The sequence below is a fragment of the Felis catus genome, chromosome B1 (assembly GCF_018350175.1).
Source record: "Felis catus isolate Fca126 chromosome B1, F.catus_Fca126_mat1.0, whole genome shotgun sequence".
Lineage (NCBI taxonomy): Eukaryota > Metazoa > Chordata > Mammalia > Carnivora > Felidae > Felis > Felis catus.
Genome location: NC_058371.1, coordinates 200,462,563 through 200,488,278, shown reverse-complemented (window position 1 = coordinate 200,488,278; position 25,716 = coordinate 200,462,563). Strand labels below are relative to the sequence as shown.

General features: G+C 59.1%; 1 protein-coding gene across 3 annotated transcripts in view; it reads left to right on the top strand.

Moving 5' to 3' along the window:
- PPP2R2C (protein phosphatase 2 regulatory subunit Bgamma) overlaps positions 1-24,569 on the top strand; it is a 138,909-nt gene extending 114,340 nt beyond the window's left edge. For all 3 annotated transcript variants that reach the window (XM_023253331.2, XM_023253332.2, XM_019829791.3), the window contains exons 7-9: positions 9,129-9,298; positions 12,995-13,086; positions 21,835-24,569. In XM_023253331.2, the coding sequence (XP_023109099.1) occupies positions 9,129-9,298; positions 12,995-13,086; positions 21,835-22,126 (554 nt within the window). In that variant the 3' untranslated portion in view covers positions 22,127-24,569. The remainder of the gene's footprint in view (positions 1-9,128; positions 9,299-12,994; positions 13,087-21,834) is intronic.
- The last annotated feature ends 1,147 nt before the right edge of the window (positions 24,570-25,716 follow it).

Here is a 25,716-nt window from a genome sequence, read left to right as displayed (position 1 = left end):
TGCAGTTCAAAAGTCTGACATGGGTCTTACCAGACAAAAAAATCAAGGTGTCGACAGGCCGGTTCCTTCTGGAGGCTCCACGGGGGAAATGCATACCTTCCCTTCTCCAGCTCCTGGGGGCACCTGCATCACTTGGCTCGTGGCCCCTCCCTCTGTCTGCATAGCCAGCAGGGGCTACGGGCTCTTAATCATGCTGCATCACGTGACTGCCTCCCCTGCCCCCCCCTTGCACACTGAAGGAGCCTCGTCATTACATCGGGCCCCACCTGGATAATTTAGGGAGCCCTCCCTACCTGAAGGTCAGCTGGCCGGCAGCCTTGATTTCCCCTTTGCCGTGTAACGTTCCATATTCCCAGGTGCCCCCTAACGGTTATTGTTCTGCACCCTGGAGGGCATGGCCCTGAGCACCTCATGCCCACCGCGTGTGGCTCAGGCCACAGGTGCTCTGGAGATTTGTCCGGGTGCAACTCTGGGTCAGACTGGCACGGAACGAGGTTGGAGAAGAGAAAAGAGTCTGGGGTCCACCTCTGGGCCCAGCCTGAGCCCACGTGGGCCCCATGGGAAGGAAGAGGGCTGAGGCCTTGTGGCCCGGCCTTTTTCATAGGGGCCAAATTCGGAAACATTGTAAACATCCAACAGAGCAAATGACGAGGAATGACGACGCCGTCCGTGGTTTGGTCGTTTAGAATGTGGCATTAGATTTGTAATGACACGAGGAAATGATTATGTTTTTTTTTATTATTATTTTTAATGTTTATTTATTTTTGAGACAGAGAGAGACACAACATGAACAGGGGAGGGGCAGAGAGAGAGGGAGACACAGACTCGGAAGCAGGCTACAGGCTCTGAGCCATCAGCCCAGAGCCCGACGCGGGGCTCGAACTCACGGACCGCGAGATCGTGACCTGAGCTGAAGTCGGACGCCCAACCGACTGAGCCGCCCAGGCGCCCCAGAAATGATTATGTTAAAATATTTGGTGGGGGCAAGAAAGAAAGCTAATGACTATTTTACAAAAAAAAAAAAAAAAAAAAAAAAAGGACACAGAAAAAACAAGGGAATGAAATATGCCCAGAAATTGTCCCTGAGTCCTGGGCTTGAGAAAGTGATACCATGTCCTTCTCTACATCCGTCTGTGTGTTTGTTTCAACTTGGATTTCAACTCTGAGCCAGGAGATGTGTGTGCATGCAGGCGAGCTGGTGTCTGGGGAGCATGAAGACAGCTTTGGCACCCCACGCTGTTTGAATGACGGCAGGCGGGAGGTGGAAGTCGCAGTCCCCCTTGGCTTTTGTCATCTGGCTTCCCCGGGGTCTGAGCGGGCGGCCACCCCCCTAGGCAGCCGTCACCTGTACGGTTCCCGAGCGCAGGCACGCGTGTGCAGATTCCGGGCACGTCGCCGTCACACGCCTGGGGGTGTATGCCCTGCATGTGAATCAGCCCACAGACTCAGGAGTGCAGGGGCTAGAACTTTATTTTCGATGGCCCGTCTCCATTTGTGTTTCTTGCCTCTTCTCCGAGGGCCCCCGTGAACATCGTAACTTTAGGGCCGCCTCTCCCTAGATCACACCGAGGTTCCCGAAAGCTGTTTTCTGCAGGGCTGAGGTACGAAGGGAGGGACGTGGTGGCTTCCGACCGCCGTGATCTCCTGCTGTGCCTGGGTGGCCCGTGGCCTGGGGGCCATGTCTCTTGCTGAGACAGTTTTGCATGAAGGCAAAAATTATGCTTTTTTTTTTTTTGCCTAAATGTTCATACGGGATGTTGGTCTTTAACTGTCTTTTCTTACACTCTCTTTGCTCAGTTTTACTAAGATTATTCGGCTCTTGGAAAATGAACTGGGCCACTCTCTTTCTTTGCCTGGAACGGTTCGTTTAATATCTGCTCCTTGAAGTCTTAGTAAAACTCGTGTGTGCATTTGATTATTGGTTTATAGAGGTTTGCTATTGGAATAGATTCTGGTTTGTTTGGGTTTTTTTTTTACGTTTTTATTTATTTATTTTGAGAGAGAGAGAGAGAGAACGGGGGAGGGACAAAGAGAGAGGGAAAGAGAGAGTCCCAAGCAGGCTCGACTGTCAGCACAGAGCCTGACACGGGTCTCGAACTCACAACCCCGAGATCGTGACCTGAGCCGAAATCAAGACTCGGACGCTCCACCGACTGAGCCACCCAGGCGCCCTATAAATGGTTGTTTTCAAAGTGACCCAGAGATTAGGTCCCTTCCTTTAGATCTCGCTTCTGTCCGTTCATCCAGTTGTGGCCCAAAACTCAGGAATGGCTGACAGTGGTACCTAGAGATGAGGGGTCACGACGTCATCTTCCCAGCAGGTGACACAGCGATTTTCCCTCTCCTGGCTGAGAGCAGCCCAGACCACAAGCAGATGGCTATTTCTGCCATTGGACAGATGAGGAAACCAAGGCACAGGGAGGGGCAGTGCCCTCCATCGGGGGCAGCGCTGGAGCCCTCAGGCCACTCCGCTGCCCAGCCCACAGCCTCACGTCTTTCTCCGAAGCAGTGGAAGTCTTTTGTCTGCTGGTCGGTATGACCGGGTAACCATGGAAACAGCTTCCGTGATGCCTCAAAATAGACAGTTACTTCTGCTTTTGACAGCACAGGGTCTGCGCTCCGCTGGGGCACAGGAGTCCCTGGAACAGGCGATCGTGTCAGGCGCTGCCCCTCGCGGGACCCCTGCGATGCGCTGGGGAAGCAACAGCCCAGCCAACGTTTGCCGATGCTTCCTGCACATTGGATGCCGTTCTAGGTTTACGTCTCATTAAATCCTCTGAGCCCCCCTACGACGGAGGCCCTCATCTGTTCATTTACAGATGAGGACGTCGAGCCTGTGGGTTTCCCGTGCTGCGGTAAGAAATCGGCACAAGTTGGGGCGCCTGGGGGGCTCAGTCGGTTGAGCGACCGACTTCGGCTCAGGTCATGATCTCGCGGTCCGTGAGTTCGAGCCCCGCGTCGGGCTCCGTGCTGACAGCTCAGAGCCCGGAGCCTGCCTCAGATTCTATATCTCCCCCCCCCTCCCCCTACTCTGCTCACGCTCTGTGTCTCTCTCTCAATAATAAATGTTAAAAAAAAATTTAAAAAAAAGATCAGCACAAGTTTACCGGCACAAAACAATGCAAACGTATATTTTTGCAATTCTGGAGGTCAGAGGTCTAGAATTCGGGTGGGGCTGCATTTCTTCCAGAGAGTTCAGGGGAGAATCCGTCTCCTTGACTTCTCTGGCTGCTAGAAGCCACCGTACCCCTTGGCTCTTGCCCCTTCCTGCACCTCCAGAGTGCGGCCCTCCACCCTCTGCTCCATCATCCCATCTCCCCCTTCTGCCTTGACCTTCTTCTTCTCTCGATCGAGGACTCTGTGGTTACAGCAGGCCCGCCCGGAGAATCCAGGATGACCCCAGTAGCTCAGGACCCTTCACGTAGTCACATCTGTAGAGTCTTTTGCCACATGAGGGAACTTATGCAGCCCTAGGGGCCATTATTGTTGACCACATGGGTGGCACAGAGAGGTTAAGGTGTTTTCCCAAGGTCACACAGCTAGGTAGAGCTAGGATAGAGGCTCCGATAGTCCCATGCCTATGGACTTGTGTTCTTTCTCAGTCTTCCCAGAGATTCAGAACTTGAGAACTAAGGACGCTTATGGGGTAGAAGGTCCGGATCCAGCCACCGTCTGCTGGGGAGGCTGCAGGTATCTGGGGGCAAAGCCAGGGCAAATGTCTCCAACAGAGGGAGCGTCCAGTGCAAAGGCAGGAGCAAAACGCAGGGCGCAGGTGGGCGTGAGGGTCAGAGAGCTGCAGGGTTAGAGAAGGGACCACAGCAAGAGGACTTTATAGACCATGGCAAGAGCTTGGGGCTCACCCTGAAGGGCCAGCAGCCACAGGGCGTTTGAGCAGGGAGCGACCCGGCCTGGCTGTGTGCTGACAGGATCCCTCTGGCTGCTGCGTGGAGAATAAACTGGGGTGAGGTCGGGCGCAGGGGCGGGCTGGTGCTCTGAGCTGGGTGGCACGGTGGAGGGGTGGAGCCTGCCGGTGGAGGGGTGGAGCCTGCCGGTGGAGGGGTGGAGCCTCCCCGTGGAATGGGAAGAGGGGGCCCGGGAGGACAGCAGGCTCTGCGTGGAGAGCGGGCTCCTGCCCTTGCGGGGCTGATGGGAGGTGTGGGGAAGCCACCTGCCAAGGAAATGACAGCATCGAAGCCGGGGAAGTTTCTGAAGGACTGAGCCTGGGAAGAGAAGCCGCAGAAGGGCGCTGAGGGCCCCCAGCGGGCGAGAGAAGAGGCAGGCTGACAGGTGCAAAGACAGAGAGGTGGGGGCAGACCACGCAGGGCCAGGGCCACATGGGGGTTGGCTTTTATTTTGTCCACTGGGGTCCATCAAATGGCGCTGGGCAGGGGGTGGTTTTTAACCGGAAATGACAGTTGTCAGCTCTTCATCAGCGAGCATCCATTGTGCCCACTGTCTTGTATTGACTCCCTGTTCCTCCCCACTAGGCACACCCTCTAGCTTCCGGTGGTGGTGGTGGCCAGGGAAGTAGGGGGTCAGGGGCGGGGGGATTGTATCAGGCTGGGAAAGAAAGGCATCAGGAAAGGCACAGAGAAGAGGCAGCATGGAAGGTTCTGTCCACTCTGCGAGTGGGTCTGGGCTCTGAGTGAAGCTCCAGGCTGGCCAGGGACACTCAGATGACCAATGACAGAGAGGAAGGACCCCTGGCCCAAGAGCTCACAGCCCCACGAAGTGACCGCACGTCCCTGCTGATGCCAGACAGGAGGGTAGTCCAGGCTGCGCAGGCAGCAAGGGTGAGCAGTTTATTTCTTTGGAAAGCATCTGTCTGGACAAGCTGTGCATAGAACAGGGTATTTGAGTTGGGGTTCTGAAGGATGTATAAGAGTTGATAGGAAAGACGAGGACTAAAAATGGGAAAGGAAGTTTCAAGGAGAGAAAACAGTGAGGAAAATTACCATAAAAATCGCCACCCAGTTTTACTGAGCAGCTCCTCCAGTCCCTCACTGAGTTAGGTGACCTCCGGAGGTCACATCATGCTTGTTCTCCAGGTGAGGGAACGTGGGCTTGGACAGGTCAAGGGGCTTCCCTGAGGGCGCACGGAACTTTGCTGTGCTCTGTTGCCTGGGATGGCAGGGAAGGGCATCGAAAGAGGTCATTTAGGGTGACCCTGGGAAGGGGTTGCTTAGTGTGCTACCCTAGGGACCTTGCTTGCCTCACCCTTTTCGAGGCCCTGGGGCCCTGGCGGAAAGGCGGCTGGAGGGTGGCTGGAGCAGGTGGCCCATGAAGCCCGGGTGAGGAAGGAGCTTGTCTGATACCCGTAGGAGCCTGAATCTTGATTCTGCGGGCACTGGGAGCCACGGAGGGCTTTAGGCAAAAGTGGAACACCATCAGTGGGGCGCCTGGGTGGCTCAGTCGGTTGGGCGTCCGACCTCGGCTCAGGTCATGATCTCACAGCTCGTGAGTTCGAGCCCCGCGTCAGGCTCGCTGCTGTCAGCCCGCTTCAGATCCTCTGTCCCCGTCCTCTCTCTCTTTCCCTCTCTCTCTGCCTCCCCAACCTGTGCTCTCTCTCTCTCTCAAAAATAAACAAACATTAAACAAAGGAGAGGAACACCGTCCGCTGGGTATGAGGCTGGAGAGGAAAGCCAGCACTGACCTCTGGTTTCACCTTCCCATTCCTTGGGTGCACAGGTGCTTAGAGCTGGGATCCTCAGGGGGCCCCTTCTTCTCACTTTGGGGCATGGGGGGGTGCTTCTCGCCCCTCCCCACCGTGTGACCGTGGCGATGCTGTAGGGCACCCAGACAGGAGGATGTGGTTGTCAGGGAACCAGCCAGGACCACGAGAGCCTTAATTATGCAAAAATCATTCAAAAGAAACAGGAGATTTCTGGGGATTCAGAGCCCTCCAACCTGAACATAATTAGGGCGTGGGGGGGGGGGAGAGGTGGGATTCATCCCGTCTCAGTGACAGGGGCTCTGGGATGCGTTTCTTTAAACTCGTGGCAGCAATAATTACTGTGAAATGTCCTTTGTGACTCCATCAATTAGAAGGGAGACCCCCCCCCCTGCCTTATCCGTTACCCATGCCCTGGGGGATGTGCAGCTTGCCCGTGGTTGGGGGGAGGGGCGGGTGGGGACACTCGGTGACCTTTTGACAAAAGAATAGCGGTATCAGAAGTGTTTGGAAAATAAAAAGGACTCCTAGGTAAGACCTGTCAGTGTCCCTTCCCCTTGATCACGTGTAACGCTGGTCCTTTTGTGCTTAGAAAGCCCTCAGAAATGCCCGGTGTGGCCAGAACTGAGGTTACACGGGGCCATTTGGTGTTTCTGTTCTCAGCTATTGATTAGGGCGCCCGCCCAGCCTTTGACCTTTGTGGCGTCTTGCTCCTTGAAGCTGGCAGGAGACACAGCCCATGGCTCTGTGTAGACACTCCTCTGATTTGGGGCCCCACCCACCCACCTACTCCACAGGACGTGCCAGACGCCCTGCGCGGGGCAGGGGGGCGAAGCGAGCTGGGCCAGCCTGGGGGATTGGCCGGAGAAACCTCCAAAGTGGGCATGGGGTGCAAGGGGCCCCTCAAAGTTGGGGTGCAAGAGACCAACCCCGTTTTATGCCTGTATAACTCCCCTTCTGTTCCGACCCTTCGGGGCACAAATGCTAATTCAGTCAAGAGGGGCTTCCTGCCTCGAACCTGGGGAGGAATGGGGGCGGGGGGACACCTAGGTCCCTGCTGATTGTTTGGGGTCCCTCTTCTCTGAAACCCTCTGCCCTGCTCCTCTCAAATACAGGTTTATACCCCTGTTCATTTAAGGAAGACACACAGTCTCGGCACTCCAAGTAGGAAATTAAGTGCTGAAATTTTACAAATGCTTATCCCTGCCAGAAATGAAGGTGTCAGAGGCACAAAACATTGATTATGTGAGACGCGGATCAGAATTCAGAGGTTTTACGAGCGCCTGGGTGGCTTAGTCCGTTAAGCATCTGACTCTTGGTTTCAGGCTCAGGTAATGATCTCAGGGTTTGGGTGTTCAAGCCCCACATCAGGCTCTGTGTTGACAGTGTGGAGCCTGCTTGGGATTCGCTCTCTCCCTCTCTCTCTGCCCCTCCCATGCTCTCTCTCTCTCAAAATAAATAAGATAAAATAAAATAAGAATTCAGAGGTTTTAGAGGTTAAAGGTGACGTGCCAGGAGGTCTCCTTGCCCCTGTAGGGAGGTGAATCCTGGAGAAACCCACACCTCACCATGCCGTCTTTTTCTCCTGCCCTCATTGTCTATGGGACGACTCCTTCCCCTGGCTCACGGCGCCTCACTCACTCCTTTCTCCGTCCATGTGACCTTCCACTTGTCCCTGTCTCAGGCCCTTTGCACATGCTGTTCCTTCTGCCTGGAATCCTCCTCTCTCAGCACCTACACTGTTCTCTGCCTCACTCCATTCAGATCTCTGCTCAGATGCTCTTTCCCCCTGGGCGCTGTCCATCCAGATCACCAGCTCCTATCCATCTGTCTCCTTGCTTTAGTTTTCTTCCCTGCCCTCATCACCGCCTGACGGTGCAGCATGTAGTTTTACTGCCCGTCTCTGCGAGAATGTTGGTTCCGGGAGACTCACTGCTCTCTGTGGCGTCTCAGGGTCTCAGACAGTGCCCGGCGTACGGTGGGCGCTCGGTGTGGACTGGGTGTCTGAGAGAATGAATGGATGCATCGGACGCAAGAGCATCTGGCTGGCGTGAAATGTTTCCAGCCACCGTGCAGAAGGGAGCTTTTGGCAAGAGCTGCATTTCTGGGAAAGACAGGAACGGGAGTGAGATCGGGGGTCCCGGATGGGGGGACAAGGGGCCGGAACAGACCTGGGAAGTGGGACATGGGATTTGGGGACTGGGAGGGGCTGGCGGGGAGGGCACTCTTGTGAGCCTCCAGAGACATGTGCTCAGCTCTCTGCTTCCGTGTTCCAGGTGTGGGGACTCAGGGGCCAGCAGACAGAGTGGCCACTCAGCCGGTGTCCGTGGGGACAGCTAGAAAGGTTGTCAAATGTCTAAATCCTTCCAGACTGGCTGGTAAAGAGGTGCTGGCCTCCCACTCTGTCCTCCCCTGTGATCCCGGGCCCTTCCGTGGCCCAGCTCCTAAGGAGCTAATAATGCTTGGTTGGCTCGGTTAGCTAAGGTGACGCTCGGGTAATGCCTGGTCCCCACCCTGCTCCAGCACCAGGGCCACTGTGGGATCTGATTGGCCAGCGAGGGTGTTGCTGGGCAGACTGGTGGGGCAGCCAGCAGTAGACTGAGCCCCGAAGAACCTGTCCTGCTGGGTGGGAACCTCCGTGTGCCCCGAAGGCCCCGCCCTCAGGGGCAGCAGGGAGGGGACGTTGCCTGGGGGGCGCTCACTGTGCACTCTGTCCCAGAGTCGGATCATCCAGTAGGGGCGGCAAGCTGTCGCCTTCAGGGGCCCGGGAAGCAACTTCCTGCGTGGAGCACCTTGTCTGAGATGCCGGGAGGTGGGTGGCGGGCGGCTGATGGGACTCAGGCTTCATCTGTGGCAGCCAGATTGGATGTAGCCGCGATCCCCGTAGCAGCCAGACAAAACCTGGCTGCCCGCGGGGCTCAGCCGTGAGTGCCCCGTGCCCGGTGCACCGTTAGCAGAGGCCCCGGCCACAAGCAGGGCCCAGCCTCTTCCCCAACGCTGCCCAGCACATGCGAGAACATCAAGACGCCAGTAGGTGGCAGCAGAGTGCGGCCCAGCTGGTGTCCCTCTGGGTTCAAATCCCCACTCGGCCACTTTCTTCTAGCTCAGTGCCTCGGGCGTGGTTTTTAGCCATCCATGCCTCAGTTGTCCCGGCCATGAAATGGGACTGATAGTGGTACCGACCAGATGTTTTATCAGGGGATTGGACGAGGTGATGCACGGGACGGGCTGTGCGCAGAATCCGGCTCAGAGAGTAAATGCTCAATAAACGTGGTTCCGAAAGCTGCCCCTTCCCTCCTCGGAGGGTCGGTGCGGGGCCACGGCCTGACAGGTATTTAGCCTCAGGCTTGATGAGTGAATGAATGGCCATACAGCGAGAGCCCAGGACAGAAACAGAGTCTTCTGTTATTCTGATCCGCGGGGCCCGGTGACGGCAATCGATTCTCTGTCTCCACAGTGTTCGAAGAGCCCGAGGACCCCAGCAACCGCTCCTTCTTCTCCGAAATCATCTCCTCCGTGTCGGACGTGAAGTTCAGCCACAGTGGCCGATACATGCTCACCCGGGATTACCTCACGGTCAAAGTCTGGGACCTTAACATGGAGGCAAGGCCCATCGAGACCTACCAGGTGGGTGCTACGGCCTAGAAACTCCGGAGCCCCTCTGGGGGGTGGGAGACGCTCCCCCCCCCCCCCGGCCTCCGCCTCCTGTGCTCAGAACTCCCAGCAGGGGCGTCCCCACCGCAGAGGTGGCTTCCATAGGCCCCATATGAAGGCTCAGGAAATCGGGCAGCCTGTCCCCAATCACACACCTCGGCCCAGGCCTGCCTTCCAGGCGGGGGTGGGGGCAGTGCCGTCCCCTTGCCGGCTCCTGCCGTCGGGGCCCAGGGGGACAAGGGTGAGCAACAGGCGAGGCCCGGTTTGAGGGTGCAGATGATGAAGGATGAGGTCGCCCCTCCTGGAGCCCGCGTCTGCAGTTAAGGCGGGAGAAGCCCCGTCCTCTCATGAGGAGCACCCCTCCTTAGCGCGTGCGGCGGTGACTGGGAGCGTGCTACGTTTCTCAGTCCTCGGCACGGGCCTCGCAAGTCAGGCCCCTGGGCCGAAGCGTGGGGCACCTTCCAGAAAGTTACGACTTTTTATTTTTCTGTTACGATCCACCCAGATAGAGTCGGGGGGTGGAAAACAAAGTTCGCACGATGTTAAGTAAGACCCCGCGGGAATGGGGCCAGGGTTCTCTCTATCCCATTGTATTTGGAGAAAGTTGAGTTAAATAGCAGATTTGCAGGAGTAGAGCTAGCCAGCCGCAGACCTGGGATTGCGGTCTTTCCCCGGAGCCCCTGCTCTTCCTTGCTCTGCCACCAGAGGGCAGGAGGCGCTCACTTTGCAGGAGAGGGCGGGCGAGAACAGCGTGCGTGTGTGCGTGTTGTGTGTTCGGACGAGTGCATCAGTGAGGCCACTCTGACTGCGCGGGGAGCACACACAATGCAGACCTGGGGGGGCTGCCCATGAGCCCCTGGGAATCTGTCCGTGGCCAGCATGAAGCCAGGCACCGTGTATCCCCAGGCATCTAAGGGGTTGCACTTACTTGGCAGGTGCTCTGTGCCTGGCTAGACCCTGGGCCTCAGAGAGAAGTGGCAGCCGCAGCCTTGCCCTCCAGGGTCCCGCGCGACAGCGACCCTGGGTGCGGTGTGGCTGTGGACCAGGGGGGCTCCCTGGGAGCGGAGGCTCCCAGAGGCAGGCACCTGTCTGAGAGAAATAGTCGTGCCCTCCCGCGTCTCTCCCCTGGCTCCACTCTCTCCTCCATGGCCCCTGGTGCCTCTCACGTGTGTGTTCGCCAGCCTGCCTCCCAGGCTCCTCCGGGGCTGCCTTTGCGCCTGTCACTGGGGGCCTCCCCGGGGACTCACAAGCAGTCAGGGGTCCTCTGCTCAGCGTCATCCGTGCCTGCTTCCCGTCAGAGGCAGTCTGGGGCTGTAATGTGCACTGGGCGTCACTCCTCCTCCAGCCTCGGCACAGACGAGGCCGCGCGGGCTCCCGTGGAGGCAGGTGCTGTTCCCCACCCGTCACGCTCACCACGGGAGGAGGGCGAGAGTCCCTGACCCAGTGGCTCCATCCCAGGCTTGGGCCAGTGATCCCTGCCTTAGGCTTCCCTCCCTCCAGGTCTTGGAGACACACAAGACCAGTGCCCCCACCCCCCACCTCCTCTCTTGGCTCCCACGGCAGCCTCGAGGGGCATCCATTCCAACCGGAAGGATGGCCAGACACCAAGGAAATACACAAATGAAATCATCACAGGCTGCAAATAAAACAAACCAGGAGCTGAGGCAGAGAAAGGAGGGGTGCTGGAGTCTGACGGAAGTGAGGGCATCAGTCATCGGGGGCGGGGGCAGGGAAGGTGCTCCCAGGGGCAGAAACAGCAAGTGCAAAGGCCCTGAGGCGGGCACGTGGTTCGTGCGGTCAGGAAATGGTGGGGAGCCAGCTGGAGCAGAGTGAGCAGGGGGAGAGAAGAAGAGTCTGAGGTCAGAGAGGTGATTGGGGGCAGAGTCTAGGGGGCTTGTGAGCACTGGAAGGTCTTGAGCAGCAGAGTGACACGGTCCAGCTTGGTTTCTTAGGGGTCTCTCGGGTTGCCCGTGGAGACAGACTGGGTCGGGGGGCACAGAAGCGGGGAGCAGTCAGGAGGCATTTGCAGTGAGCTGGGAGACGGTGGTTCGGGGCAGGGAGCAGCACAGGACGTGGTGAGTGGCAGCTGGGTTCCAGGTCGCTTTGGATTCTGCTTCTGGACTGGCTGCATGTGGGGTGTGACCGGCGAGCGGTGTGGAGAGGGATGCTGTTGTTTGTGGCCTTTGTGCCGGGTAGGATGGGGGACCGGGGCGGGGGGCTCGCAGGGGGCAGCCTCGAGGGGCCTCTTGCCTGCCCCTGTGGCAGCTGGATGGTCCGCTGTGCGCCCCAGGGAGACAGGTCCCGCTGGAGGGGAGCATCCACACGTCATCGGAGTGTGGAGGGCATCACACAAGACTGCAGGCGGCGGTGGGAACGGAAGGGCCGTGGAGCCCACTCCTTGGGCCGGTGGGCAGGCAGGGAGGGAGCCCTCTCCGAGGTGGGGCATCTCAGCCAAGACCCGAGAAAGTCACCTTGTACGACCGGGCTGAGCCTTGGGAGCAGGGGGTCCACACAAACACAGAAAGTCCGGGCAGGACCCTCAGATGCACTGGACGCTCCAAGGGAAGAGCCTCACTCAGCCTGGGGACGCTGGAGGCTGCTTGGTGGCAGGGGGTGGGGGCGCCCATCTTTTTAAATATGAATAAGAGGTTCTCGGACAGAACCTGTTTTCTTCCCCCTCCCTCCTCCCCCCTCCTCTCCCTACACTTGACTCCTGGCCTGTGGCATTGCCCAACAGGAGTTGAACACGTATTTCTGTCTGTTCCTCCGGAGTTAATCAGGGTCCCAAATACCTATCGGTGTTTGCCCTTCATTTGTCTGCTTGGAGGGGTCCGTGACCCCCTTCCTAGATGGGAAACCTGGGGGTCACAGAGGCTAAGTGACTCCCGGGTCACACGGTAAGGGGCAGAGCCAGGAGTTCAGGCTTTGGGTACGCTGTCCCCTCCCCTCCCCCCACGCAGAGGGCAGGGCCACGTGCCTGGCAGAGAGCGGGCACCGACCAGGCCCTCTGGGTACAGAGGCTGCTGTCGGGTGGCCCCAGGCCACAGGGGCATCGCCGTCTCTCCTGTGGGGTCAGCTAACTCTGGAAGAGCGTCCTGGTCTTCTGCTTACCAGCTGTGTGACTCTGGGCCAGTCACTTACCCTCTCTGAGTGTCAGGGCCTCATCCACAAAACAGGACGAGTGACACGCACCGAGATCACGTTTGAGAGGCCTGTGTGGGCTCCCGTGATCCGTGCTCAGGGTGACTGTTCTGATCCTCAGAGAGCATGACCCTGCACCACACAGTCTCCTACAGTTGGTCCCGCCACAGCCCATGAGGTATGTGCTCTTGTCACTTCAAGGCGGAAGAAACCAAGGCTCAGAGGGGTGAAGTCACTTGCCCGGGATCACACAGCGTGGGGGAGGAGGGGTGGAGCCAGGATCTGGTCCCTACGGTATCGTTCCCTTTGTCACTGCGGCTGCCCCCTCTGGCCACACCTCTAGGGTCGGCCCTGTCCCCCTGTCTGGCTGTGGGTCCTTCTCAATGAGCAGGGCTGAGTCGGGGCTGGAGGGGCCTTCCGGACCCAGAGGGCACAGCCCCTCCCTGCTCAGGGACACTCTTCTCGCAGCAGGGACCAGGACTGCTGGGGCGCCCCCCGCCCCGACTCACCGGCCCCTTCTCTCACCAGGTCCACGACTATCTGCGGAGCAAGCTCTGTTCCCTGTACGAGAACGACTGCATTTTCGACAAGTTTGAATGTGCCTGGAACGGCAGCGACAGGTAGCCCCCAACCCGGGGCCAGTGGCCCCCTCGCCGGGGAGCGCCTCGGCTGCTGGCCTGGCGTCCTGGGGAACTCGCTGGTAATGAGCCTGATGGATGAACGTGTGGGAAGCGGCCCATCCGTTCTTCCAGCGCCCACGAGCTCTCAGCCCTCACAGGCCAGGGCAGGAAACGACAGCCAGGTCACAACCTGTGACCACACCTGCCGTCCACTTGGATCCCCCCCCGCCCCGGTCTCCTAAGTGATAGTGGAAACAGTCGAGGCCGGGGCCCTAGCCACACACATCCCCAGGCTGCCGAGGATGAGGGGTGTTCCCTGGACCGCTACGGGTGGGGGCAGGGAGAGCTTCGGCCGCTGGTCCACACCCTCCCCCCGCCCCCATCATGGCCGCACCTGCCTCCCTGGCAGCTCCCCTACATCGGGCCCCCCGGGGCGGCGGGCACATCACCGCTCTGCACCTCTGGGGCTGGCAGGGTCCCCCAGGCCCGGCCACATCTCACAGCCCACCCACCTGGGAGATGGCCCGATGTGAGTTCCTGTTTCCCTGTTGCTGGCTCAGCCCAGGGCCGGCGTGGACAGGAAGGCCCAGCACAGGGGCCCAGGTGACCAGAAAATGCAAGATACAGACCGCACTGTGTCCCAGAGCACTGCCCGTCACGTTTTCACAGCCCGAGCAGGCCCGGCGTCCCCTCCCTGTCCTGTGGTCCAGCGCGGTGCAGGGGGGAGGGGTGGTGTGCGGGCCAGCAGCCTTTGGTTCAAATGTTCAGGGGCGTGCATCCGTCATGTGCTGCCACGGTCACGGGAAGAGCTTTGGTGATGCAACGGGCACGCTGGGACCCTAGGATGGGGGTGGTGAGGAGGGGCCAGGAACCGCAGGGCTGGGGCCAGGAGGGAGCTGCCTGCATGTAGGCTGGCCCCACATGGGGCTGAGCCGCCGGGTCCAGGGTGGGGGTCTCCTAGAGCTGCTGCTGACATCCCGGGGGCTCACCTGGCTCAGTTCTCAATCAGGGACCAGCGTGGGGGTCATAGGGGCTCAGTTGGATAACGGTGAGAAGGCTGGCTTGAGACCAGGCCGACACAGCACTCCCTCCGGGTGCTGCACCCAGGCTGACCCCAGACACCCCCAGGGAGGACAAGGCTTCTGGGATACCCTGAGACTCTGAGCTTCAGACCCTGACACATTGGGGGTTCCCCAGAGAGCACTGGCCGTGGGTCTTGGGGTGGGGGCTGGCAGAATCTCAGGAGAGGGACTTACTGCTGGCCACGGGGGATTGTGTGTGTGTGTGTGTGTGTGTGTGTGTGTGTGTGTGTGTTGGGGGCAGTCTCCACCGGCCATGGCCGATGCACGCCCTTCTTCCACATTACCACCAGGGGGCGCTCGTGAACAGGTGACGCCTGGCTCCCAGGGACAGGAGCTTGTCCTGGTTGGAGCTCAGCTGTCCTGCCTCTCATGAGCCACTTCCTGCCACGCATTTAACATACCAGCCACCCCCCTCCCCGGCGGTCCCGCACTTCCCTGTATTGTCTCCCCCTCCACAACCGCTCTGCTCCTGCAGCCTGGAATCCTGGCCACACTGTACCTAGCTCACTCCTGTCGCCTCAAGTTACTACTGACCCAACTCAAGGCCACCTCCTCCAGGAAGCCCTCAGGGCCCTCTCCACCTTGGCCCCGAGCCTCCTGACTTTTCCGCCTGTGTCTTGGCACTTTGCGTGTTTTCTCCTTGCCTCTGCCTTCCCCATGGGATGGGGTGCCCTTGGGGGGGGGTGTGAGCGTGGCTCAGCCCATCCTAAGCAGCTCACTCCGCACCTCAGGGGTGTCTAGTCAGTGGCTATGACACTCTGGAGGGCGCAAGAGTGTGCCACCTCCTTCCGCTTCATCCTGAGCCCTCCTCAGAGCCCGTCGTGGCGGGTGGAGGACGGTCCCTGCCTCCCAGGAGCTCAGAGCTGAAGGGGAGAAGAAGCGCTGCCCTCCAGGACCCCCGCTTGTACCAGACCACCCTCCGAACCCTGCAGGCTCAGCTGAGCCATCCCTCTGCTATCCGTGGGGAGCCCATGTGCCCTGTTGCCCAGACGGCAGCAGAGACCTGCTGGGGTCTGATGGCCCTCACGGTGGCCTCGTACCCAACGCCAGCAAGAGCAGCGGCCTGGTGTAGAGGGAAGGGCCGGACACCCTCGGGTTCTAGTCCACGCTACCCCACCCTTCAGTTGTGTGCTCGAATTAGCCCCCGAGCCTCCTGAGCCTGCCCACCTGTCCCCTGGAGCGTGGTTCTAATCAACCGTCACCTTCCAGGGCTGTTTCGAGGCTGAAAGGCCACGAGTCAGTATCGGCCATGGAAGTTCGGTTGAGCCTCCGATTTCAGCTCAGGTCGCGATCTCACGGTTCGTGAGTTCGAGCCCCGCGTCAGGCCCTGTGCCGACAGCGTCCTCTGTCCCCCTCTCTGCCCCTCCTCCGCTTGCACTCTCTCTCTCTCCCCAAGACAGGTGAACGTTTGGTGGGGGGGGGGGGGAAGAACCCCGCTGAGCCTCCAAGACCCACCTCAAATGCCACCTCCTCTAGGAAGCTCTCCTTGATCTGTTCTGCCTAGGACAAAAGGATTTGCGTCAACCGAGCGTCTTCCTGTTGCAGAAATCAGACCAGCCTCAGCTTGTTCTGAGAGGTTCCAGGCAAGGCTTTCCCAGGGCTCAGGTGTACCTTGGGGCCATCTCTTTCCCTGTCCTCATCTCTGTGCCTCCCTGCTTCTTCTTACACACTAGCCTCATGCTCTGCTGCAATGCCCGGTGGCTAGCAGGATTGCCCTGCCATTGACCTCACAGCCCGCAACCCCCCCAGGGTGTGGGGTCTGATTGGCTTCGTTTGGGTTACATGCTCACTTTGGGAGCCAATCAGCAAGGACACGATTATTGCAAGCCATGATCAGCCAGCAGGGGGTGCATGGAGCCCTGTGCTTGGCAGCCCTTCGGCTGGCCCGATGGGGGCAGAGAGCCCTGGGGACGGGAGCGGTCAGATCGGCATCCCCACGTGCAGAGGAGGAAAATGAGGCTAGCAGAGGTGAAGCGACGTGCCTAGACACAATCCAGGGCAGGGGCTGCCCTTTCCTCTGCTAAGGGAACCTTCTGGAATGTAAGAATGCAAGCAGTGGGCCTTTCTGTCCTGGAGTGCTTTGCAGGGTGCTGGGACCTGCTGTCCTGAGGTGAAAGGGACCCTTCTCCTTGCAGGCAGGGAGGGGGCCCCCTCTCTCCCACGTGCCAGCCTGATTCTGCATCTTAACGGGAGGAAGATTAGCAGTTGGGCGGGGTTGCCAATGACTTTAGTGACCCCACTCTCCCTTCCCCTGGTGGATCCGAAGGACAGGCGGTTGCGTGACCGCACTCGCTGGTTAAGTGAGCAAAGCTGGGCTGCTGTCCCCTCTTCTCTGCCCTTGAGGGAGGGGTGTGGCCTCTGGCAGGGCCTTTCCCTGAGAATCTTTCCTTTTGCTTCCTCAGTTTGGGTGTCCTGCCTCAGGCTTAGCCAGTGGGACTTCAGGCCAGGAGCATGATTAGCATCAAGGCATCTAGCATAATGGCGGGGGGGGGGGGGGGGGGGGGGGCGGGTTTCCCGGGCCCAGCACTGCTCTGTTTTACTGAGACTCCTGGTCCATGCTCCCCAGAAGCTGGGGTCCCTCGTTACCCCCATTTTATTGACGTTAGGGGCAGAGCTAGAATTTGGAGCCAGGTGGGCGAGCCCAAGCACCTGCTCCCAATACCTGGGCTTGGGGCGCTCCTTTGCCTTGGAGGCCCAAGTAAAGCAGGTGGGGAGAGAAAGGCCTCTGTCCTCGCTTCTTACGGGGCGGCCAGTGTCCCAGATCGCCCAGCGCCTGCCGCGGCCACGCCCAGTTCCTGACCCCAGGCTGAGCTCCCTGGCAGCTGCTCTGGGCCCAAGGAGGGGAGGCCTTGGCCCTGTAGAGATCCCAGAATCCCATCCAGCGTGGGTGTTGGAAACCACAACTGTGCCCCGGCCCCAGGCTGCCGAGTGCAGGCTGGTGTGGGTCTCATGAGCCTCCCCAGTGGGTCTGCGGCCAACAGGTGATCCCTCTTCTCCGCAGGCTCTGGGAATGACTGCCTAATAGGGGCAGCCCCGTGCAGGGGGGGGGGGGGCACAGGGTGAGGCCAGATGAGGGCACGGGTGCCCCAGCTGCTCACCCTGGGGGAGGGAGAGAATCTTTTCTCTCTTGCTGCCATCTCAGCAGCGTCACCTGAGTCCCAGGGCTGGGCACGGGGGTGACGAGTAAAGAAGGGCGGAGGAAGGAGTGAAAGCAGGAAGCACCTTCTAAGTAAAGCTTGGGGCCACGGGCATCTGGCTCAGCGGCACTTCCTGCCTGTGCATGTCCTGGGGGCCTCCTGGCAGGTGGGGGCCCTCCCCCGGACCCAGCGCCTGACACCAATGGATACCGGCCGTGCGAGTGAAGGGGGGGGCGTCTGGCAGGGCCACAGGCGGGTCCCCCCCTGGTCTGCTGAGCCGGACGGGCCTGATGGGCTGCTGTCCTGGGCCGGGAGGTGAGAGTTCGTCCCAGCCGGTGACCCCCGAGGTCTGAGCATCCCCCTCTGCGGGGCACGTGGCAGAGCTGTGCCCCAACTGTCCGTGCAGGTGTCAGCCTGGGATCTGCAGGTTCCAGTCTTGGTGTCCCCGAGGGCACAGGGCACCAGGAACACGGCAGAGATGGGACGCAGTGCCTGCCTAGGAGGACTCTGTGGTTTACGCTGCGTGGACTAAAGCAGAGCCCGGAGGGGGGCCCTGGGCAGGGGGAGAGAGGGTGGGGGCCCTGCAGGGGAGGGGGCCGGGGGTGGCCTCCTGGACGAGGTGCTCTCAAGTCTCAAGAAAGCGGTAGGAATTTGCCCGCGGAGCGTGGCAAGGCATTGGGGCAGAGGGAACAGCATGGCCGAAAGCTCAGGAGAAAGAAAGAGAAACTGATGTGGCCACAGCTTAGCGAGTTAAGTCTCAGGTCAAAGTGTCCTTGGGCCTCCCTGGGGTGGGTGTCGTGGGAGAGTCTAGCATGGGGGATGGGGGGCTTAGGGACCGAAGCAGGAAGACCAGTGGGCGAGCCGTCGCAGCCGTCCCTCTGGGCCAGAGGTGAGGGGGATGTGGGCGGTGAAGGTAGAGGGGACGGGCTCAAGTCAGGCCACCTACCTTCAGGTGACCAGAGGATGCACAGGAGCCGGGTCGTGTACACCCTCAGGGGCGGGCACGGGGGTTGGGGGTGCCCCATACACCACCCACCACGGCGGCCTGGAGCCTTAGAGCAAATGTCCCACCCTGTTCTAGAAAGCAAGAGATGGGGTGCAGAAACTCCCCGGAGCTGTCACCTCCCCGGCTGCGTGGGCCTCTGACTGTGAACAGGTCACGTTGTCCCTGAGTGTCTGCTCATTATTATAAGAGGTAGCCACAAGCCCTGTTCCCAGCAGCGCCCCTGCTCTCGGGCCTCGGGACTCTGGCACTGGGCCGCACGGCGGCCCCTCAAGTCCCCCCAGCCTCGGCAGGTCACCCGGCCCCCAGCTCCTGGCCCCCAGCTCTGTCTTCCAGCCACGTACACACGCTCCACGGGCTGAGCTGCCGGGAGCCGCCAGCACCTGGATGGACTCCAGTGGGCTCCCTGGGGCTTGATGTTGGGAGTGAGCCTTTCCCCCCGAGAACAACTCTGGGTCTCTGACTCTGTTGCCCACTTTCCTTCCCACGGCCTGGTCTCAGTTCCGAGTTGCAGGTTAAGAGGGACGGCATTTGGCTGCTGGCCTGGCCTCCTTCTGGAAGGTGGGAGTGAGAGGGCCTCTCCCAGCATGCACCTGCGACATGCCATTTCTTTGTCTCAGCAACAAAGGGATTTATTCACAGGGATGAAGGTTTGGGGGGCGGAGTTGTAGAACACAAGAGAATTGGGCCAGAGAATACTTTGGGATTCTCCACCCACCCTCCCCTCCCCTCCCCTCCAGAGATTAGACAAACCTCCAGAGAAGCAGAACTGCTCGACTGCGCCCCTCCCCCAAGCCCACCCCCACGGCTCTGCCCCCACAGCCGCAGAGAAGCCCCTCCACGCAGTGGGCTGTGTCCCAGGTCAAGTGCAGAGGGGTGGCTGGGCAAGGCCGCTTCCTGCATTTCTAGGACTTGGGAGGGTGCTTGTGAAGGGTTGTGACCCTTCCGCCGAATTCATTCATTCATTCACTCATTCACTCATTCGGCTTAGAGAGCATCTGCTGGGGGGAGGTACCTTCTGAACTTGCAGGTCTGGCCGTGAATAAGAGAAGGTTCCGGCCCTTCGTTCCCTACCATTTACGAAGCATTTACTGCCTTCTCTGCAGGCACCAGGGGGCTTGGCTTGGTCTGGTTCAGTCTGGCTGCTGCTGAGGGCCAGCATTCACTCCCCCGATGAGGCCAAGCCAGGGCTTGGGACTCTGAGGCAAGACAGGCCTGCCCCAGGAGCCCCCACCTGGTGGTGGAGACAGAGGCAGCACAGAAGCTTGCTCAAGGTTATTGGAGCAGGTGCCTCAACACGCCAGCATGCCCTCTGGCTTCTGACCAGGTTTCACCAGTGGGGACACTGGGAGGGAAGCAGGGAGGGAGAGGGTGTTTGTCCCACCTCCCTCCCTGTCGTCTCAGTGGACTATGCCCCGGTCAGCCAGCCCCTTCACACAGATCTGCCACTCTGTCTCTGTGTCTCTCACCTTTCCTCCTCTCAGCCCTCAGTCCTGGGGGATGGTAACAAAATCTCCAAATGTTCCAGCCCCGGGGGCACGGCACTTTCCCTGTGGTTCCCTTGGAACCTTCCGGAACATTTGTGCAAAGCTCCTTTGTGGAGCTGGTCTCCAGTCACCCGGTTGGCCTGCACCCTCTGCCCTCTGCTGGGATCCAGGTGACCCCCGCCTGGCTCTGCCTGGACACCCCTGGAACGTGGCAGAAGAACCGCTTTATGGAGGTTTTCCATGCTCATTGTCCCCAAGCGCCCACCCACTGATCTCTGAACACAAGGTCGGACAAAGCGGTCTGGGCGTCGGGGGAGGGACACCAAATGCTAACTCGGCAGGTCGCGGGCTCTGGCGGGAAGCGTCGCCTCACGGGCGCAGGCCATCCCCGGGAACCGCATGTGCAGGGCGGGCAGGGGAGGCCCGGAAGCCGCTGTCAGTGGGAACACAAAGTACTTCCCTCAGAGGAACTCTTGGCCCGGACTTGCCAGGACCCAAGACTACAAGGCCCTTCCTGGAGAGGATCAGAACTCCGAGGGGCAGGGAGGCAGCGGGGCCTCCCCACCGCACGACCCCACCCCTCCTTCTAGAAGGGACTGACCTTGAGAGATGGCCCACAGGCGAGGTAACTGTGACACCGAATCACAGCTGGTCCGTTCGTGCAGGCCCCGGGAGGCCGGCTTCCCGGTCTCGGGTAGAGATGCTGAGGCTGGGGCCTCGGGTGCTACACTCTCCTGGTGTCGGCTTACCAGCCCACTTTCTCCCACGAGAAGGGGACCCGTTACAGGAGATGTGTCACGTTCAGCCCGTGACTCAGCATCACCCGGGCCCCTGAGCCATGCCAGGAGCATCTGACCTCCCACAGCCCAGGTGCCTAATAAGAGAACCTCTCCTGGTCTGTCCAGGTGGACCTCGGCCTTGAACATTTCCTGCTTCCCTCCACTGCACTGTTCCCCTGACTTGGGGACATGGAAACGTGGAAAGTGTGCACAACCCTTGTTCACCTAGGGGGCCGCGGGGCTCTGTCTCAGAGCAGTGAGTCCCCAAGAAACATGCTCAGCTTCCAAAGGGAAGACAGGAACCCCAGTCTGTATGTACCTCCCCTGAAGGATGTGGAAGGGGACCTTGTTTCCCAGAATCCCCTCCCTCCTCCCCGGTTATTTTGCCCCCCTCCCCCACCCCCGGCTGCTCCAGAGACTCTCCTGGGCCAAACCTCAAAACCCGCTCTGTAGGCCCAGGCCCCGATCGCTGGCCTTCTTGCTGTCCTCTTACCACACAGACCACATGGCCTTTCTCCCAGGCCCCAGGCACCCCTTCTCCTTGGAGGGGGGAGGGAGAAGGAGTGGATGGACAAGGGGCAAATTCCCTTTAGCAGGACAGGAAAGTCCGTGAACATCTGCACATCATTTAGTCACCCAACTACTCAGAACAGGAAGGTGCTGGGTCCCTGCCGTGAAGGGCGCGTCGGGTCAGTTCAGGGGCCTTCCCTCTGCTGGTGCCTGGAGGTCTGGCCAGGCCTCTCTTGGACAAAGGGGAAAGTATGGGAGAAGTTTCTTTACGATGTCTAAGGCGGAGCATGAAGGGGTCTCAGCCCCTGCCCTAGGACCGCCTGGGTGGCTCACTCAGTTAAGCGTCTGACTTCAGCTCAGGTCATGATCTCACGGTTTGGGAGTTCGAGCCCTGCGTCGGGCTCTGTGCTGACAGCTCAGAGCCCGGAGCCTGCTTCGGATTCTTTGTCTCCTTCTCTCTCTGCCCTTCCCCTGCTCGTGCTTTGTCTCTCTCTCTCTCTCAAAAATAGACACTAAAAAAAAAAAATTTTTTTTAAAAGGGTCTCAGCTCCTGGCCTTGGATTCTGCAGGCAGACAGTAGCTGAGATGTGGGGGAGGACCAAAGCCCAAGGGGAAGGTGGGACCGGGGCGGGGGGCCCACCCCAGGGAGCGAGGTCCTGCAGCCCCCGGGGTGGTTACTTGAGGTGTGGCACGTTTCTTCCCTGTACCCTGCCCTCCCCCAACCCGCCTGACGCCTCCTTCTCCCGCCAGCGTCATCATGACCGGGGCCTACAACAACTTCTTCCGCATGTTTGACCGGAACACCAAACGCGACGTGACCCTGGAGGCCTCGAGGGAGAGCAGCAAGCCGCGGGCCGTGCTCAAGCCCAGGCGCGTGTGCGTGGGCGGCAAGCGCAGGCGGGACGACATCAGCGTGGACAGCCTGGACTTCACCAAGAAGATCCTGCACACGGCCTGGCACCCGGCCGAGAACATCATCGCCATCGCGGCCACCAACAACCTGTACATCTTCCAGGACAAGGTGAACTCTGAGATGCACTAGGTGTGTGCGGAGCCCCATCGGGGACGCAGCCGTCTGGTGGCACGGCTGGGAGCGCGTCCCTCCCTCCCGGTCCCCAGGCCCGGCCGCCGCCGCTGGCCGCTGTCTGTTTGAAAACGGGAGGAAGGAGGGTTCACTGAAGCCACAGACCGTAACATGGACGTGATCGTCGCCTCGGGGATCAGGCCCTTCGTTCGTTAACCGCGTGCCGCCTGTCCCGCTGTTAGGACTTTGTCATTTCCAGGATCACTTTTCACTCCTTCCAGCAGCAACTCGCAGGGGACAGCAGGCACCCCGGGGGGCCTCACGGGCCCCCCCCATAGGGGCTTTGGGGACCAGACGACGGACTCAAACCAGCCACCCAGGATTCTTTTGATTACAGATGGAGCAATTTCCACGGTCTCTGAGCTGAGGGTCATCCCTTTGCTTTTTGGATCGTGGATTCGTGCTGAGAACAGGTGCGAGATCCACTTTTAGGTTCTTGCAGTGTCTTTTCAGTCCCCCAGGTCTGGCATTCCCAGACAGGAAAGGGGACAGCGAAAGCCACCCGTGGGTGTGTGCCTGTTCTCACCGTTGCCCCAGCCTTTGCTGAGCGTGGGCCGGGGGGGCCAGGCACGGCGTTCGGCCGTTCACGCGTACGGATCCAGTCCCCACTCTGCGGGGCTCTCCTGTCATGCTTCATGGTCATTGGGCCCCTCGAGGGAGCTCACACGGCTCTGTCCATGACCCATTCGCTTCCTCCACAAACACCAGCCCCTCACAGAGTGCCAGATGCCAGGGATGAGAGGTGAGTAATTTATCAGCCCCACTCGACGCGTGAGGACGCTGAGGCCCTGAGAGAATGAACCAGTTTGTCCAACGCATGTCCTGACTGAGTGGTGGAGTCAGGAATCCTGAGCCGGTCTTCACGCGCACCGGGCCCTTCCCAAGTCCGCCACGCTGGCGGCTCGTGTTAAAGCAACGTTCTTGCCTGGAAGGTTCTGGAAACATATCTTCATCTTGTGAAGCGGGACAGAGCAGATGGGCCATGACGAGGGTCCGGGGAGACCCGAGCTGCAGCATGGAGTATGGAGAAGGCCCCCGTGGTGCCAAGCTCTGTGTGGTGACTTCGGACCCCCGCCCTCTGTGGGGCACCTCGCCGCGCCCCCATCTGTACCCCAGCCCCTCGTTCAGGTGCACCGAGCTGCCTCCGAGGAGATTGCATGTTTTGACCATTTCAGGATACATCTTCTTTAACGACCTGGCCCGTGTCTCCATAGCACCTGCTCCTGCCCCATGGACGTGGAGACCAGCTCCGCCCACCCCACCCCGCCCACTTGTCCTCTGCACGGAATGACAGATGACGGGGAACCACTGGCTGGGCGTCCTGATTCAGGAAACCGCGTGCAGAGGCCGAAGCCAACATTTTTTTACAGGGTGTAACCCAACCCAGGAAACAGACCCACCCGAGGTTTTTCTCAGTGGATAGTGGTGTACTTTTCTGTGCATCAAAGCACAAAACGCATGTGCATTCACTTCTGGCCATATGATATTTACACAAGGAAATGGGTCCATTGTTCCTGTTTTGTTTTTTTTTTGTTTTTTTTTTTTTAATCAACATGAATGAAGAATGTTTGTTTGTATATCACTGTAAAATCCAGGTGACCTGGACAGTATTATATGTACATATCTATTCTAATTGAAATTAATCACTGGATTGGATTCCTCTTTCCCCCCTTTGTAAAGAGGTTCAAGAATGTGGTAAAAATTGTATAGAAATCTTGTCGAAGCCAAAATCCAGCTCTGAGGGCCTTACACAATTACACGGATATTTGGCACAATCCCCTTCCCTTTGTGATTCGGATGCTGAGGGGAGACTCGAACTGCAGCAAGGACTTACTGTCAGAGCGTAGATTTCACACTTAGCCGTCTACACAGTACCACTCTTACACTGCATTCAAAAGGAGGTCTTAATACAGTTCCTGGGTCCTGACTTCTGTGTGAAGCTTTGGATAGCAAACCAAAAAAGGAAAAGGAAGAAAGATCCTAGAGGAAAAGCATGCCTTCAGATCCCTGGAAGATCGTGATGTCCAAAGCAGGTTGTGAACGACACGTGTTGTGGGGGAGGGGCAGGACTAGCCACCGCAGACAGACGGGCCAGTAACATAGTCACAAACTCGGCTGCTTCCTCTGTTTAAATTTTCTGCTCTTCTTAAATGTATGGGCATTCACCTAGTCCTTGTGAAGTTGTTGGGTGGTTTTTGTTTTTACTCGAATACTCTGAGGACTGAAGTCTTGGTTGGTGTTGGACGTGTGGTAGGTAGACAGACCTGATCACTTTGGATTCTGTAACTCATGGGTGCATTCTGGTTTCATTCGGTATCTCGGATTATCCGACTGTTGAATAAAATTATAAATATGTTAATACCAGCTTTTTCCAATAAAATAACAAACGTTACATCGAAAATGGGACTCGGAGTGCTGGTGGTTTCTAGTGAGGCCAACCCCCGGGGGGGTGGGTGCCATCAGGAGGCAATATGGCGGACGGGAAAGGCTGGATCACGTCAAAGCTTTGCTATCTCTCTCTCTCTCTTTTTTTAAATTTTTTAAATATTTATTCATTATTGAGAGACAGAGAGCCAGAGAATGAGTATGGGAGGGGAGCCTGGGAGGAGAGCGACCACAAGCCAGCTGGTTCGTTCTGGAAGCCAGGGTGGCCCAGCCTGGTGTGCTGCGGTGGCTGAGAAAAGCCAGAAGATGTGTGAGGAACCCCCCCCCCCCGCCCCCACTCCCCACCGTGGTTTCCCCCCGCACCCCTCCTGGGGGCCAGGCCTCTCCTCTCCACCTTCCAGAGGGCATTTTATACTTCAGACTCAGCAAGAGGAAGGCAGGTGCTGTTCTAGTGGGTCCTGCTGGTGGGGCTTTCATTGGCTTTCTTTGTCAACCACACGGGCCCTGGGCAGAGCTTAAAGGAGAAAGCTGCTCCCAGGCTGTGCAGCCTTGGACCCGGGCCGACCTCTCTGAACCACCTGGGTAACTAGGGGGCAGTGCCGGTCCCTCTCAGTGCTGTTGGGACGACTGATGAGATACACAAAATACTTAACAGATCCTGTGGTACCACTGTCCCGGGACGGTCCTGTACTGTCTTGATTCCGGGCGTTACCTTGTCTGACCTGCCTGTCGGCTTCATGTCAGCCCTTTCGCAGGGGAAGGGGAGCAGTACTTCTGCCTTACCCATTTTACATACGGAGAAACTGGGGCTCAGAGAGAGGAGGGGGTTTAGCCTGCGCCCAAATTTGTAGAAACACCAAGCGGTGACGTCTGGGTTCAGACTCTGATGGCCAGTGGCACATGGTCAGGGACATCGCGGCCTCAGCCCCACCCCGTCCAGCTTCAGCCAGCACTGACTACGCACCAGCTCGGGACTGTGGCCGTGTGACCTTGAGATGACAGGTTATCCCCAGCCATCAGGCAGACCGATCTGTCATGTGAGTCCTTGTCAGCAGAGAACCTCAGAGGGAGAGACCAGGAAGAGGGGGTCAGGTGTGGCAGGAGGGTCCCGTCTGCCATCGCTGGGTGTGGCGATGGGGGAGGGGACGGGCCTCAGGCCCGAG